The 13435-nt window shown below is 40.1% G+C and overlaps 1 protein-coding gene across 1 annotated transcript; it reads left to right on the top strand.

Moving 5' to 3' along the window:
* Positions 1-4001: 4001 nt before the first annotated feature.
* Positions 4002-11819, top strand: LOC139918861 (ras-related protein ralB-B-like). The gene is made up of 5 exons (XM_071908391.2): positions 4002-4108; positions 5390-5558; positions 6892-7100; positions 8220-8394; positions 9757-11819. Exons 2-5 carry the CDS (start codon positions 5445-5447, stop codon positions 9862-9864), a joined length of 606 nt encoding a protein of 201 aa, XP_071764492.1. The 5' UTR covers positions 4002-4108; positions 5390-5444; the 3' UTR covers positions 9865-11819.
* Positions 11820-13435: the final 1616 nt, after the last annotated feature.

The raw sequence follows: 13435 nt of genomic DNA, 5'->3' as shown, positions 1-13435 counted from the left end.
AGCCACCAACGAGAGAGCGGCTGGGGAGAGAGAGGGTGGGGTCGGGTGGGTGGGGGTTAAAATACTCCCTGGGGAAAAATCACTATAATATTCCTACAGGGAGTTGTAGTGTCTGTGACACTCAATAGTGAGTTTAGAATGACCTTGCTGTATTTTATGGACTTTTTATCTCCTATGGTATCTCTATAATATTCATGTAGCTAATCTTCCAATAGGGACTTATAGTGTGTTTGTGGTGCTCAATAGCAAGTCTATAGTGATCTTATTGCATTTTATGCACTTTTCATCTCCTATGGTATCTCTATAATATTCCTTTAAGGGAACTTGTAGTATGTGTATTATGCTCAATATTGAATTTATAGTGACTTTATGGTAATGTATAGTATTTATAGTATTTTATCTCACTGTAATATTCCTATAGTGACTTATAGTGTGTCTGTGATGCTCAATAGTGTGTTTATAGTGACATTAGTATACTTTATTGTGTTTTTATCTGTTATGGTATCCCTAAAATGTTCCTATACGGACTTACATATATCTGTATCGTACCCTCTCTAACTCTTATTATAGAACTCCTATAGCTCTGTTCCCGTAAGGCCTCGCCCGTCTGAGGTTTAAAAACGATATGGTCAACCAGCAGTAGCCTACATGGAAAATAAATAGAAATGCAAAGCAGAGAGGTCTGCTTTGCATTTCTATTTATTTTCTCATGCTGTGGAGGAAGAGTCAAGTGAGGAAACGAGAGTCCAGAAGTGAGACAGTAAACTGCGGACATGTCAGTAGAGTCCCATTTAGACAGAAAACTCGAGGAAAACACGCGGATTTCCCTATTCCCTCATAAACTCACGAGAAAGCGCTATAGTAATCTTATAATAGATTTTAAAGGGATACTATACAAATATCCAAGCAATATTTTAAGTCTCTACAGGAATATTATAATATTACAGTGATATCATAGGATAATAATAAAGCAGGATAAAGACACTAAAAACTGACTATTGAGCATCAGAGACTCACTATAAATCACTATAGGAATATTATAGGAATATTATAGTGATACCATAGGAGATAAAGACACCATAAAGTATTATAAGCTCAGTATAAACTCACTACTGAGTATCACAGACACACTATAAGGTTCGTTCATGTTGCTTAATGATTATTCATCACAATTGCTGCAGTATTCAGCTAGTTACAGCCACAAAAAGATGTTCAAATATTTTCAAAGAACCTAAGCCTTTCTAGTCAAATTGAATTTTATCCGCAACAGCTTCTGTGTGATGAGTGTGTCTTCTATTTGAATGGACATGGCAGGACATCCGCACCTGTGCGATTTGTTAGTGAAAACCAAAAATCAAATCAGGTGGCCGCGACACAGTCTCTCTCTAAACCCACTGCAGCCTGTAGGTCTTCATTCAACTTGCATCTACTTACTATCATATGAAACATCAGTCTGAAAAGGAGGATAAACTCTATTCTGCTAAATGAAAAGGTGTGTAAACCGGGTTAAGTCTGGCAGTGATGTAAAACAGGTGCTGCTTCCGTCCTGTTTGTGTGTGTGTGTGTGTGTGTGTGTGTGTGTGTGTGTGTGTGTGTGTGTGTGTGTGTGTGTGTGATCTTCACTCTGTCTGATTCTTCTCCAAACTGATGAAACACCGCCATCTTTGTTCCAGCTGCTGGAACTGCAGGCCAGGTACCACAGCTCCAACTGGGCTTTGAAAAACCTTTATTGACACAGGGCAGGTTTCACTGCCCTGTGTCTCCACACACACACACTCCCACATGGGAGCTGAGCAGGACGGCCTCAGTCCGCTGCTGGTGGCTCTGGAGTGCCTTGCTCAAGGGCAGCCTGGACTGAAAAGAAGGTGATACACAGGCAGAGTTTTTAGGGCAAATTTGGGGAAATATTTTCTCACTGAAAACTCAACATCAGCCAATCAGAGACAAGAAAATTAGTCAGGTGAAAATGGTCCAACTGCTACTAAATAGTAAAGTCCACTAGAAAATAATAACTGTGATTATTTTTTATAACATTTAATCTAGCAAGCTGTTGGTTGTCAAAATTGGACCAGTGGAGTCTGAAGGTGATGATACACAGACACATTTTAGGGGAAATTTGGGGCAAAATTTGGGGCAAAAAATGATCTCACTGGAAACAATGTATCAGTTTGAAATCTAGCCAAACTTGATCAGAGAGCAAATAATGCTGATAGTGATTCAATTAGTGATTTAATGTAGCAAGCTAGCTAGCTGTTGGATGCCAGTAGAATAATCATTCTTTTTTAACAAAACAGAGCCATACATAAGCCTATACTACATTTTATGAAATTGCAATGGATAACTTTGATAAAATTATTTGATTATTATACTTTCAGTAGAAAAGAGGAGGCCAAGATGACAGTGACGCAGCAGTTTTTTTCATCCATTTTCTCTCCAACTGTCAAATTTGTTAGTTTCCATTGCCCTCTTTGCCCATTGCCCAGTTGCTCAAACTCATTGCCAATTGCCTGTAAATTTTGCCCCAAATTTATAGAAAATCTGTAGATGATGTTATATGAGATGTAGTCTATTACCTCTCTATTTGTAAGATCTGCCTACTTTTTAAATGTTTGCAGTGATCTTGCATGTTTGTCACTAAAATTAGGGTTAGGGTTAGTTTCAGTTGTTTTATTTATTTATTTTTGTTCTTTCATTCATCAGTTTCTTTGTGAGTTTGGTTTATATCTGAAGTTGCATCTTGTGGTTTTTGAAGACAACTGAGAAACAAACCAACAGTAAGAACAGATGCTGCTTCTTCATGTTTTATTCATGTTTCTGAGGTTCATATTTTTCTCCCATAACCACATGCTGCAGTGTTTACTGTGGTCACCCTGCACGGGGTCAAAGGTCAAATCCTGTCAGCTCAGTCATTTGGGGTGAAGGCATCAAAGCTGGTGGAAGTGTTGAAAGAATAGAGTTGGTGGTTTAATGAAAGTGCATTTGTGTGTGTGTGTGTGTGTGTGTGTGTGTGTGTGTGTGTGTGTGTGTGTGGTTTTAACAGATTCGTTTTTCTTCAGTTTGGTTCAGTTTAAATCTTTATTATGTGTGCTTTGCAGATGGGTTTAAAATTAAAATGACATAACAAATGACCACATCATATATCATGGAGACAAACGTCAACATGTTGTGTGTCTGTGTCCATGTGTGTGTGTGAGAGAGAGAGAGACAGCGAGAGATAGAAAGAGATGCATGCAGCCATCAGTCGTTTACATATGTATGTGTGTGTGTGTGTGTGTGTGTGTGTGTGTGTGTGCGTGTGTGTGTTTTGTAATGTGTGGTAGTAAACCTATGAATCTTTCACCATTTTCTGCAAATTAAGGTACTGAAAAAATCAGATAACATTCCAAACAATATTGCAATTTTTTTTTTTTTTTTTTTTTCAGACAACCCACCACAAAATCAGGTTTCATTGCGATAATCCCCTCACCCGAAACAAAATAAAATAAAATAAAATCTGTGAAATTTTGTGACGTTTGATAACCCAGTAAACATAAAAAATATACAAATATATTAAACAAAAACTGAGGCTGTGGCCGGAATGTGTGTAACTTTAAAGCAGAAGGAATTCCGTGACATCATATCCTGTCAATGTTATCTGCTCCGGTCCTGAGAGGAGAAAAAAGGAGAGAGGGATCACTCCGCCGCTGTTTCCTGGTCTGGAAAACTAGCACGGGGCAGCCTTTTGTTGCTGATACCTTCCGTCAGAAACATCTCACATTTATTTGAATGAAACTACACACAAACCCAAAGTATTGTTAGCTCTCTAGCTAAAATTTACGTTTTTTTAAGGAGTTGAGTTTGCGAAAAACGCTCTCATTTCACGTCAGTTACAGATCGGTCGCTATGGTAACGACTATGCCAACGTCTCTGCCTGTGGGAGAAGTCGGCGGTTTTACAGACAGGAAGTGTGCCTTTTTCAAATATGGAGTGATTCCTCTTCTAAATGTACACACTCTTTGGTCCAGTCGGAGTGAGTAAGGTGGGGCGAAAATCCTGGTAAGTTGTAAAAGTTGGATGTATATCGTTGTACGGCGGATTCGTCAGTTGAAGACAGAAAAGACGCTACCAGGTGAGATATTAGACTTTCTGTTTGTTGTCGAGCGACGGTTAACCAGCTAAAAGTTTCCTTCGTGCAGACTAAAGGGAGCTGTGAAGCATTTTCTAGCGTATTTATTGAATTCCCTTGGGAGCAAGTGTAACCGACTAGCCGTTTGTAACGCTATCTCAAGCTATTTCACCGTGAAGTTATCATTTCGCAGCGTAGACGGTTGATTGACACTTCCCGCAGCCAATTGCGAGCGGCGACGAGTGTCCCGCATTTGTCTTCATCCAATCAGAAGTTTCCTGGGTGGAGGCGGAACCAGGAAGAAGTGGATGTTTTGTGTTTTTATGCAGTAGCTAGTTTCTGCCTGTCAGCTGATTAAAACATAGAGGAAGCTGAAAGTGTCATGTTGACATGATGATTTATGGTTCCTCTTTTGGCAAAGGCAGGCTTACTTCTGACTTAGTCCTTATTTCGTGTTAAAATGGAGGTTTCCCTGCATAAGACTCCCTGCATAATTCACCGTGTCTAGGAATAGCAGGCATTGCCATTATACATTTAGCTTACAGTATAAACCTGACCTGTTGGCCTTGCTACTGTGCCGCCCTCATAGCCCTGCCCTTGGAGGCACAGTGGCAGCAGCCCGCAGTGAGGCCAAGCCTTAAAGGTCACTGACAAGTGGATTTTTCCAACTGCCACCCTGCAGCATATTTACAGTGGCTCTTTATCAGAAGGCGTTGGGTCTGACTGTTGAAAAGCTGCTAATTTCCCTACATGACTGAACATAATGCTGCCTTGTTAATGGTCTTATATCATACATACATGGTCCTTTGGTAATATGTTTTTTTTTTTGTTCCTTTTATTTCACAGAACTTTGTAACTTCAAGTGCTATAGAAATAATTTTAATGAATATTTTTTATTCTAAATGTATTTTTTATAAACTTGACACAACTATGACAGTCATTTAAAAAAATATATATATTTTTCCATTGTTTGTTTTTTTGGGGGGGGGAAATTAGCCAACATGTTTTATTAATGTGGATGTTACTAGTTTCACTGACCTGTGTCTATGTGTCTGTGTATGTCTTATGTCTGTGTGTGTGTGTGTGTGTGCGTGCATGTGTGTGTGTCTGTGTGTGTACGACTGAGACTGTGCATGGTGTTCGTTTATGGATGCATGATGTGCTTCCTTTACTTTCTTCATGTCACTGTGTATGTTTGTGCCTGTACCTTATGCTTGTGTGTGTGTGTGTGTGTGTGTGTGTGTGTGACGCTCTTCCTGTGCCTGTCTCCGCTCCTCTCTGAAGGGTTTAAAGTTGTCAGTGAAAGCCGTGAGCCTGTGGACTGAGGCAGACCAGAGCCATGGCCTCCGGCAAGAACAAGAACCAGACCTCCCTGGTTCTGCACAAGGTGATCATGGTGGGCAGCGGCGGCGTGGGCAAGTCCGCCCTCACCCTGCAGTTCATGTACGACGAGGTGAGCCGCGCCGGGACGCTGCCAGACACTCAGCGCCCTTAAACATCAATATACCATTGTCAGATTAACTGTGATACCTTGGTACAATCATCGTAAAACAAATGAGACCATGTTGGAGACGACTGGTCTGCTCTATCTCACACCATTAGTATTGTTAGTTCTAGTGTTTCTCCACATTAAGACTATATTTCCCACAAGCCCCATTGCTTCCTGCCCCCCCCCTCCCCCTCCCTGAGGAGGATCAACATGTTGGAAGTGATTTCTCCATCTTCCTTTCCCTCCTTCCACCATCTGCTGCCAGAAACTCTTTCAGCTTTAGCTCCGTTTGCTCTGGAAGAACAAAACCTCTTCCTGTTTTGTTCCGTAAAGCAGTGATTCTCAACCTTTTTCATATCATGGACCCCTAATTTAGTCCACATTAGGGCCACGGTGTCTTCTTTTAAAAGCAGACTAAAAACATATCTCTTTTCGCAAGCTTTTAGTTAGGTTTAAAGTGTGTGGTTAATGGGAAAACTTTTATTTTAGAATCAGTATTATTACTATTCCCTTTTTAATAATAATAATACCTTCTTATTCCCTTTTATTGTAATACCTTCTTATCTTATATATTATCTTTTTTTTTTAATGTTTTTATATATGTAATACCTTCTTATCTTATATTTTCCTATCTTATATGTTTTTGTCATGTATGATCTTTGTCTATTTTTTGCTTTTTATTTTGAAGCACATTGAGTCTACGCCTGTCGTATGAAATGTGCTATATAAATAAACTTGACTTGACTTGACTTGACGGACCCCCATTTGATTAGATTTTTTCTCTCTGACCCAAATCTGAGAATATTTTTTATTGTTAGACACAAGTTTCTCCAGACTTCCATGACTATCTGTATTGTAGGCAGATTGTAGTGGAGGAAAAGTATAGTTGCTTATAATGTTGACAATTTAAGAATTTTAATTTACTCCATGTTTTTTCTCATTATTTCCTATTGGTTGTAATTATGGGCTGTGTCAGAGTCACATTTTCGTGACTGAAATGAACTCCTCATGTTAGTCCTTTTTTTTCCCTGTTGTGATGACTGTTAAATGACTGTTCAGTCTTGCATTGCGATCAGATTCTACTTAGCCTGGACGCAATCCAGCCACAAAGTGCATACAAGCAATGTAAAGAGATGGAAAGGAAGAGCAGGAAAAACAAATGCAGACACAGACTTGAATAAATACAGCTACAGCAGACACAGAACCGCCAAGTGTGGATATAAAGCGATTTGATCTCACAGAATCCGATAATCAAAATCCCGTGGTAATGAGCGTCGCCCTCACCTTTGCCCCCCAGTTCGTGGAGGACTACGAGCCCACCAAGGCGGACAGCTACAGGAAGAAGGTGGTGCTGGACGGGGAGGAGGTGCAGATCGACATCCTGGACACGGCGGGCCAGGAGGACTACGCCGCCATCAGAGACAACTACTTCCGCAGCGGAGAGGGCTTCCTGCTGGTCTTCTCCATCACGGAGCACGAGTCCTTCACCGCCACCTCCGAGTTCAGGTCTGATCCGCACCCATAAGCCCCGGTATCGCATTCTGACTTTGAATGGGAGAGTTTGAGTCACCTCAGACTGCATGCCGAAATTTGCCAGTTCAATGTTTACTATGTTTCAGTGTTTTAATGTTTTAATATCTCCACACTCCTAAAATCTTACCTGCAGCTGACTGGAAAACAAACATAACTATAACAGAACGATCTATTCGATAACTTAAATCTATCTTAAATCTATTCGAAAGCTTAAATTTTCAATAACTTAAATAACATGACAACACTGGTTCTGAAGTGTTAGGGTCCACTCTACATTTCTGCATACATTCAATCCACCAAGCAGCGCCTATTTCAATAAAATGTCAACTTTTCAGCTGGCCGATATGGTTTAAATCAATATCACGATAATCATAAGGATGTTTTTCAATATCGATATATATCACAATATGGCTGATGTGTGTAAAATCACATGTTAAATAATCAAATTGATGTTCATTGCATTGATCTGCATAGTAATGAGTGACGTCAAACAAATAATATTCCTTAAAATGTTCCTTTAAAATGTTTCGTACCTCATTTTGTCGGAGGTTTTAAATAAAATTAGCTTGTTATCATCATAAACGATGATATTTATCTATTGTGAACCAGATTTGAAGGCTAAATTTCCATCTTGAAGTCAGACCTCTCACAGTCTGTGTTTACCATTATGCAGGATGTGAATACCACTTGAGCTAATTAACCTGATGGAGTAGAAACCTGGCTTGGAGTCAGAGGAAAGGGAGGTGGGTGAGAGCGAGTGTGTCACCGGCACCTCCCGAGTCCCGTCTCAGATGTTTCATTAATTTTGGCCCACAAACCCTCCAGAAATAAATTCAGTTTTTGTTCCAACACAGAGTTCAGGCTGGAAAGGCTTCAAATCTCAGCAGCTGGCCAAGTAATCGCTGAGTCATTAGTATTTATCAACAACCTTATCAACCCCTGCAGATGCATTATGGTCATTTGTGCCATGGAATAGTAAAAATCATACCTATCGCCCCTTTAAAATAAGAAACCGGAATCAGTGTTTTATTGTGAAATGATCTGACATGTTTGGTGTGTGTGTGTGTGTGTGTGTGTGTGTGTGTGTGTCAGGGAGCAGATCCTGCGGGTGAAGGAGGAGGACGGGATCCCTCTGCTGCTGGTGGGGAACAAGTCGGACCTGGAGGAGCGGCGGCAGGTTTCTGCTGACGAGGCGGCGGGCCGGGCGGGGGAGTGGGGGGTGCAGTACGTGGAGACCTCCGCCAAGACACGGGCCAACGTCGACAAGGTGCCGCACCCCGTTACTCTGACTGTATTTGGAGGCACTAAGCGCAAAACCGTGTGGGAGAAAGTGAGGATTTATACCCAGGCCTGGTTCAATAGATGTGTGTTAAATTCATCGATACGGTTTTTAACAAGCTATTTCTTCACACAGTTTTGTGTGTGTGTGTGTGTGTGTGTGTGTGTGTGTGTGTTTTGATGTAGGATGACAGGTTTCTTAACCACAAATCCACGACTGCAACGACAAGCAAATTACAGAAAAATAGTTTATTTCCTTGTGGTTTTTTTCTGTCAGGAGATAAGCGATCTATTGTGCAGCACAGACATCTTTACTTGAAGCACATACTTAGGCATGAGAATGGTATTATAAACCTAGATTCTATTTCTTGCATTAAAACGTATTAATAAATGATGAATATAATTTATATAATGACTAGAACTGTGTATTATTTTCATTCATTCAAACCTTTATTTAAACTCGAAGAACCATTGAGGTTGCCCTCATTTACAATGATGTCGAGTTACAGACAAGATGAAAGTTAAAAATAAATAGGACAAGACATAGATGAGAATAAAGAAAATCAATTAAAACAGTTGCATATTGCGGCAGGGAGGTTTGTGATCATGGTTTTAAATTGTCCATAGGTTAGTAGAGTATTGATTTTTAGCGTGTGTTGAAGATCATCCCAAGAATTAGGGGCACTAAAATAAAAGGCTGACTTTCCAAATTTAGACCGTGCTCGGGGGACCTTCAGCATAAGCAAGTCATTTGAGCGAGTTTGATAGGGTCCAAAGTTCCAATCCAGCATCATTGAAATGTAAGGTGGCAGCTTTCCAACAAGGGCTTTATATATAAACAAATACCAATGTTTATTTCGCCTCTCTGCCATTTGTGCATTAGTGATGCAATTTCCCCACGCCCCTTATAGCATGTGATGTGATTCTCTGATTGTTAGTTTTAGCCAAGCAGTGTGATCGGTCAAAGACACACGTCAGTACCCATAATGCACGACTAGCTGAGCTTTCTCGGTTGCTATGCCAACTGTTGTGGGAACGAGCTAGTAGCGATGTTTCTTCTTTTCTCCTGTTTTTTTCTCTTGTGTATCTATGCTACTATGGAGAAAACGTCTCACACAGGACAAATGCGTTGGTAGTTGTTGTATAAAAGCCATAATGCACGTTTTTTTTTACTGTGGTTATGAATACTTAAAGCTGCACTAGGCAACTTAGCACTCATACCTAGCTGCATCACCACTGTTCCCATAATCACAGCTGATGATGTCTTATGATGCCTTATGAGCAACAAAATGTTCACCAAACGTCTGTCCACCACTTAATGTTTGCTCTCACCTCTCCCTCCGTCTCTCAGGTTTTCTTCGACCTCATGCGGGAAGTCCGGAAGAAGAAAATGTCAGAGAGCAAGGACAAAAACGGGCCGAGCGGGAAGAAGAAGAAGCAGCGCTGCTGCATACTTTAACCTGGAAGCCACAGCCGAGGAGACGAGATGCCAAAACCAGAACCAGGCCTCCGACAGACGAACCGAGCCGGCCGGGGTCGGGCCGCACAGTTCGTCTGCAAACTATCGAAATTGCAATATTTACTGCTGCGATTTCCAAACTGCAGGAGTTGGAGTGGGGGAAAAAGGGAAAAGTGTTTCAGAGAGCCACCTAAGCCTTAATGTTTTGATGTTGTGCCCAAAGTGCCGTCTAAAAAAAATCACATTGGAAGTCAGAGAAAATCTTTAAACTCCATTCAAACCAAAGATTCACATTTAGTTTTTCACCCTGAAAGTGCTTTTTTCCCCCCAAATGCACAAGATCCAAATTGATTAAAAATGCGGTGTCCCAATGTATCAGAATTCATATACAATATTCACCCTAAGAATCGCAGTATCATTTTGTTTTGTTAATACCATGCAGCTGTACACTGCCTTCTGACTTGAGCCTCACTGCTTCAACCAAATCACATGACTGGATCTGATTAAGAGCAGCGAATTGGCTCTGACACGCTGGAATCCACAGGAATGGAACATGTAAATTTAAAAGTTGTCATGTAACCTTGATCTTTCCCCCGATTCACTCGTCTCTCTTTCTTTATACAGAGACAACGCTCCCAAAATGAGTCCATTCAGTGCTTCTTTGCTCCCTTGCAGACAAACATACTTTATACTACATAACTTCAGACTTTTTCAGAATTATTTGCATCCACTTTGCATCTCTGTATACATCCAATCCATCGATGTTGGGACTTATTTCATCTTTTTAAACTAGAGGCCGCAGCGAGCACAGCGTCTTGTTGCGTGTTAAAAGTAAAGGAATAAAGAGTTAACTAGTTTGGGAAGTTGAAATTGAACGTCCTGCTTGGTGGGTTGGACGTCTGCAGAAGTAAGGAGTTGACTCTTAAGAATTCAGAAAAGATTTGAAGTTGTTTTGTAGGAGGGATGTAAGGTTCCCGGTGTGCGGAGAAACACAAACTTGCAAGATTTGGGCTTTTTTTTTTGGCAGTTTGACATAATTTTCTCTCCTACATGAAGAGAGAAGGCGTGAATCTGAGCTTTTTTACGTCACCAAGGTGGGAAACTTCATTAGCCGAACACTATTAACTGTAACTGTAGCTGGTTTGTTTCTCTGGTGTTTCAGCCACCGTCATTTTTTTTGGAGGTTGATGATCTGATGATATGATTTTATTTTATACCGTAGAGTCCCTGTCCTGAGATTTTGTGCCTTAGCTGTCATGTCCGTTTAGCCACTTTTTATGGTTTCAGTCAAACTCTATAAAAGTGTTGTAAAATTTGAGCGGTACTTTATAGGAATCCTTGACAAATAATTCAGTCCAGGATGACGGGAAAGAGGCGTCACGGTCTTTAGTTGGACAAAGGTTTTTGCAATATTGTCCCGTTTTAGGAAGAACCCGAGCGTTTTTGGAATGAAACCCTTCAAATCTACGGCTAGGAGGTCGGCGATGCAGTTTGGGAATTTATCAACATTTTCCATTCGGTGGACAGTTTTATCCAAAGCACCGTGCGGTACCGTGAACGCATCCGTTTTCAGCATGGACCCCTTCCCTTCCCTTCCCTCTCCTCCCACCTTCTTTACCCATAAGGTTTGAATACGATCACACATTCCTCCTGATATGTAATTACATCTCAAGACACTCTTTTTTTTTTTTTGTATGAATGCTTTCGTTCTTTACCTACCACACAAACGCCACTATATTTATAATCAAATTCATGAGGGAATCTTATTATTTAATTCACCTACATAATCATCCTATACAAATTCATTCCATCGTATGCATATTTATGGAGTCGGATTTAAATAGGCTCTTTGTGTTACTATGTGTACTATTCAAGCAAGTCACAGTGCATGTTTCTGTTGTGCTTGACTCACAGAGGACGTCATATACATTTGATAATAAAAGAAAAGACATTGATTACCGCTTCTTTATTTTTCCTGATGTGGGTTTACTGTATGTGGGTTACATTACATAACAGACATCTTTGTTGGACTTACTTGGAAACGGTTGACATAACCAGTCGTTCCTTATTAAACCTAAGTGTAGATGTGCTGTCAGTGAAGTGTAAGTCTAGTATTCAGGGATGCCAGAATTCACTATTAAACTTTCTGGAGGTATTGTGTGTCTAATTCAGTGTAACCCCTATGATAGGACGTGCCCTCTTGATAACCAATGGTATAACTCATTTTTTGACACCGTTATATAATATGACAAAAAGAATATCAATCCAAAAGAGGCCAACTGATGCAAAAGCACTGACAATGATAACAAGGGAGAAATCCTACATGCAGGTCAAATGTTATGAGAAATTAAAGTTTCCTTCCAAACTGAGATGTACACCATTAGGGGGGAAAATGTGGGGGGGAAAATGACTGATATAATTAAATAAAAATAAATGATGGCACTTATTAAAGGATAGAGGTTAACTTAAGTCCCAGGTTGGTAAAATGGTAACACTTACAGACTGGATCATCTTTTTTTTTTTTTAGATATATTGATTGACAGTATAATAAAGTATTGGATTACAAGATTATATTTTTGAGATTATACAGTGGTAATGAAGAGGCTTTGTGGGGCTATAACTGCACACAGTGAAGCAGGTCAATGAACAAATTTTCAGTTCAAGCAAAAAGGGGAAAAAAAACACTAAAATTGGAGTTACTGGTTGATACGGGAGTCAAAAATCAACCTTTTTGTGAGCTGCACACATTGAACGTTTTTGGAATTGTATTAATTAGTAAACACATAAGATGGATATAGATAAGATGAACATTTTGATTCCAAAATCAACACACACCTGTCACTAAGCCATCGCTTCCATAAAGCATAGAACTCATTATGGAATATATGGAATATTTAACTTCATGAGTCCAGTTGTCATATCCTCTTTCACCACTAGATGGCACTCTAACCTTACTTTGTCATGGTGAGACCTGTCAATCATTTACACCCTGGCATTAAACATTAAACTGAGTGTGATCAAACACACCAAACAACCTCGTAAAAAGAGACCAAGCAAACAATTGTATTTATTAAAAGAAAGTCAAAATAGAAAAGTCTGAATGGGGATACAAATGCTTTTCAGTCAGCATGATGGCTCTCTAGATACACCAGTAACATACTCTACAGAAGTGAATGTATATTTACTCTTAAACTTAACATTTTAGGTGTGTAGCTGACAGTATTACCCAGAAGAACTCACAGTAAATAAGAAGGTAGGAGTTCAAAGACACATTGTCAGGATGCAGGGGCGAGTTTTCTCATCAATACTCTAATTAATCATTTAATTAGCAGAGTCTCCCACCAGCAAATCCATGAAACCACACAGGACTGAAGCTGCTGGTTTGCTGAGGCCTGCCTCTCTGCCCAGATCCAGATCCAGATCCAGATCCCAGACCGTGTGACTAAACAAAACGCCGGCTTCACCTGATAAGAGGAAACCTGATCTCAGTCCAGCTCTTATCATTTATTAGAGGGATTGCGTAATAATCATGGAAGCCTTCAGGCCTTTTAGTAGCCGACTTTCTATTATA

The sequence above is a fragment of the Centroberyx gerrardi genome, chromosome 21 (genome assembly GCF_048128805.1).
Source record: "Centroberyx gerrardi isolate f3 chromosome 21, fCenGer3.hap1.cur.20231027, whole genome shotgun sequence".
NCBI lineage: Eukaryota > Metazoa > Chordata > Actinopteri > Beryciformes > Berycidae > Centroberyx > Centroberyx gerrardi.
This window is presented reverse-complemented; position numbering and strand designations above follow the sequence as displayed.

Excerpts from the sequence above, each read along its gene's own strand:
- LOC139918861 (XM_071908391.2), top strand. The coding sequence starts at position 5,445 with ATGGCCTCCGGCAAGAACAAGAACCAGACCTCCCTGGTTCTGCACAAG. Across the intron at positions 5,559-6,891 it reads TGCAGTTCATGTACGACGAG|TTCGTGGAGGACTACGAGCC; the intron begins GTGAGCCGCGCC and ends TTTGCCCCCCAG. Across the intron at positions 7,101-8,219 it reads ACCGCCACCTCCGAGTTCAG|GGAGCAGATCCTGCGGGTGA; the intron begins GTCTGATCCGCA and ends TGTGTGTGTCAG.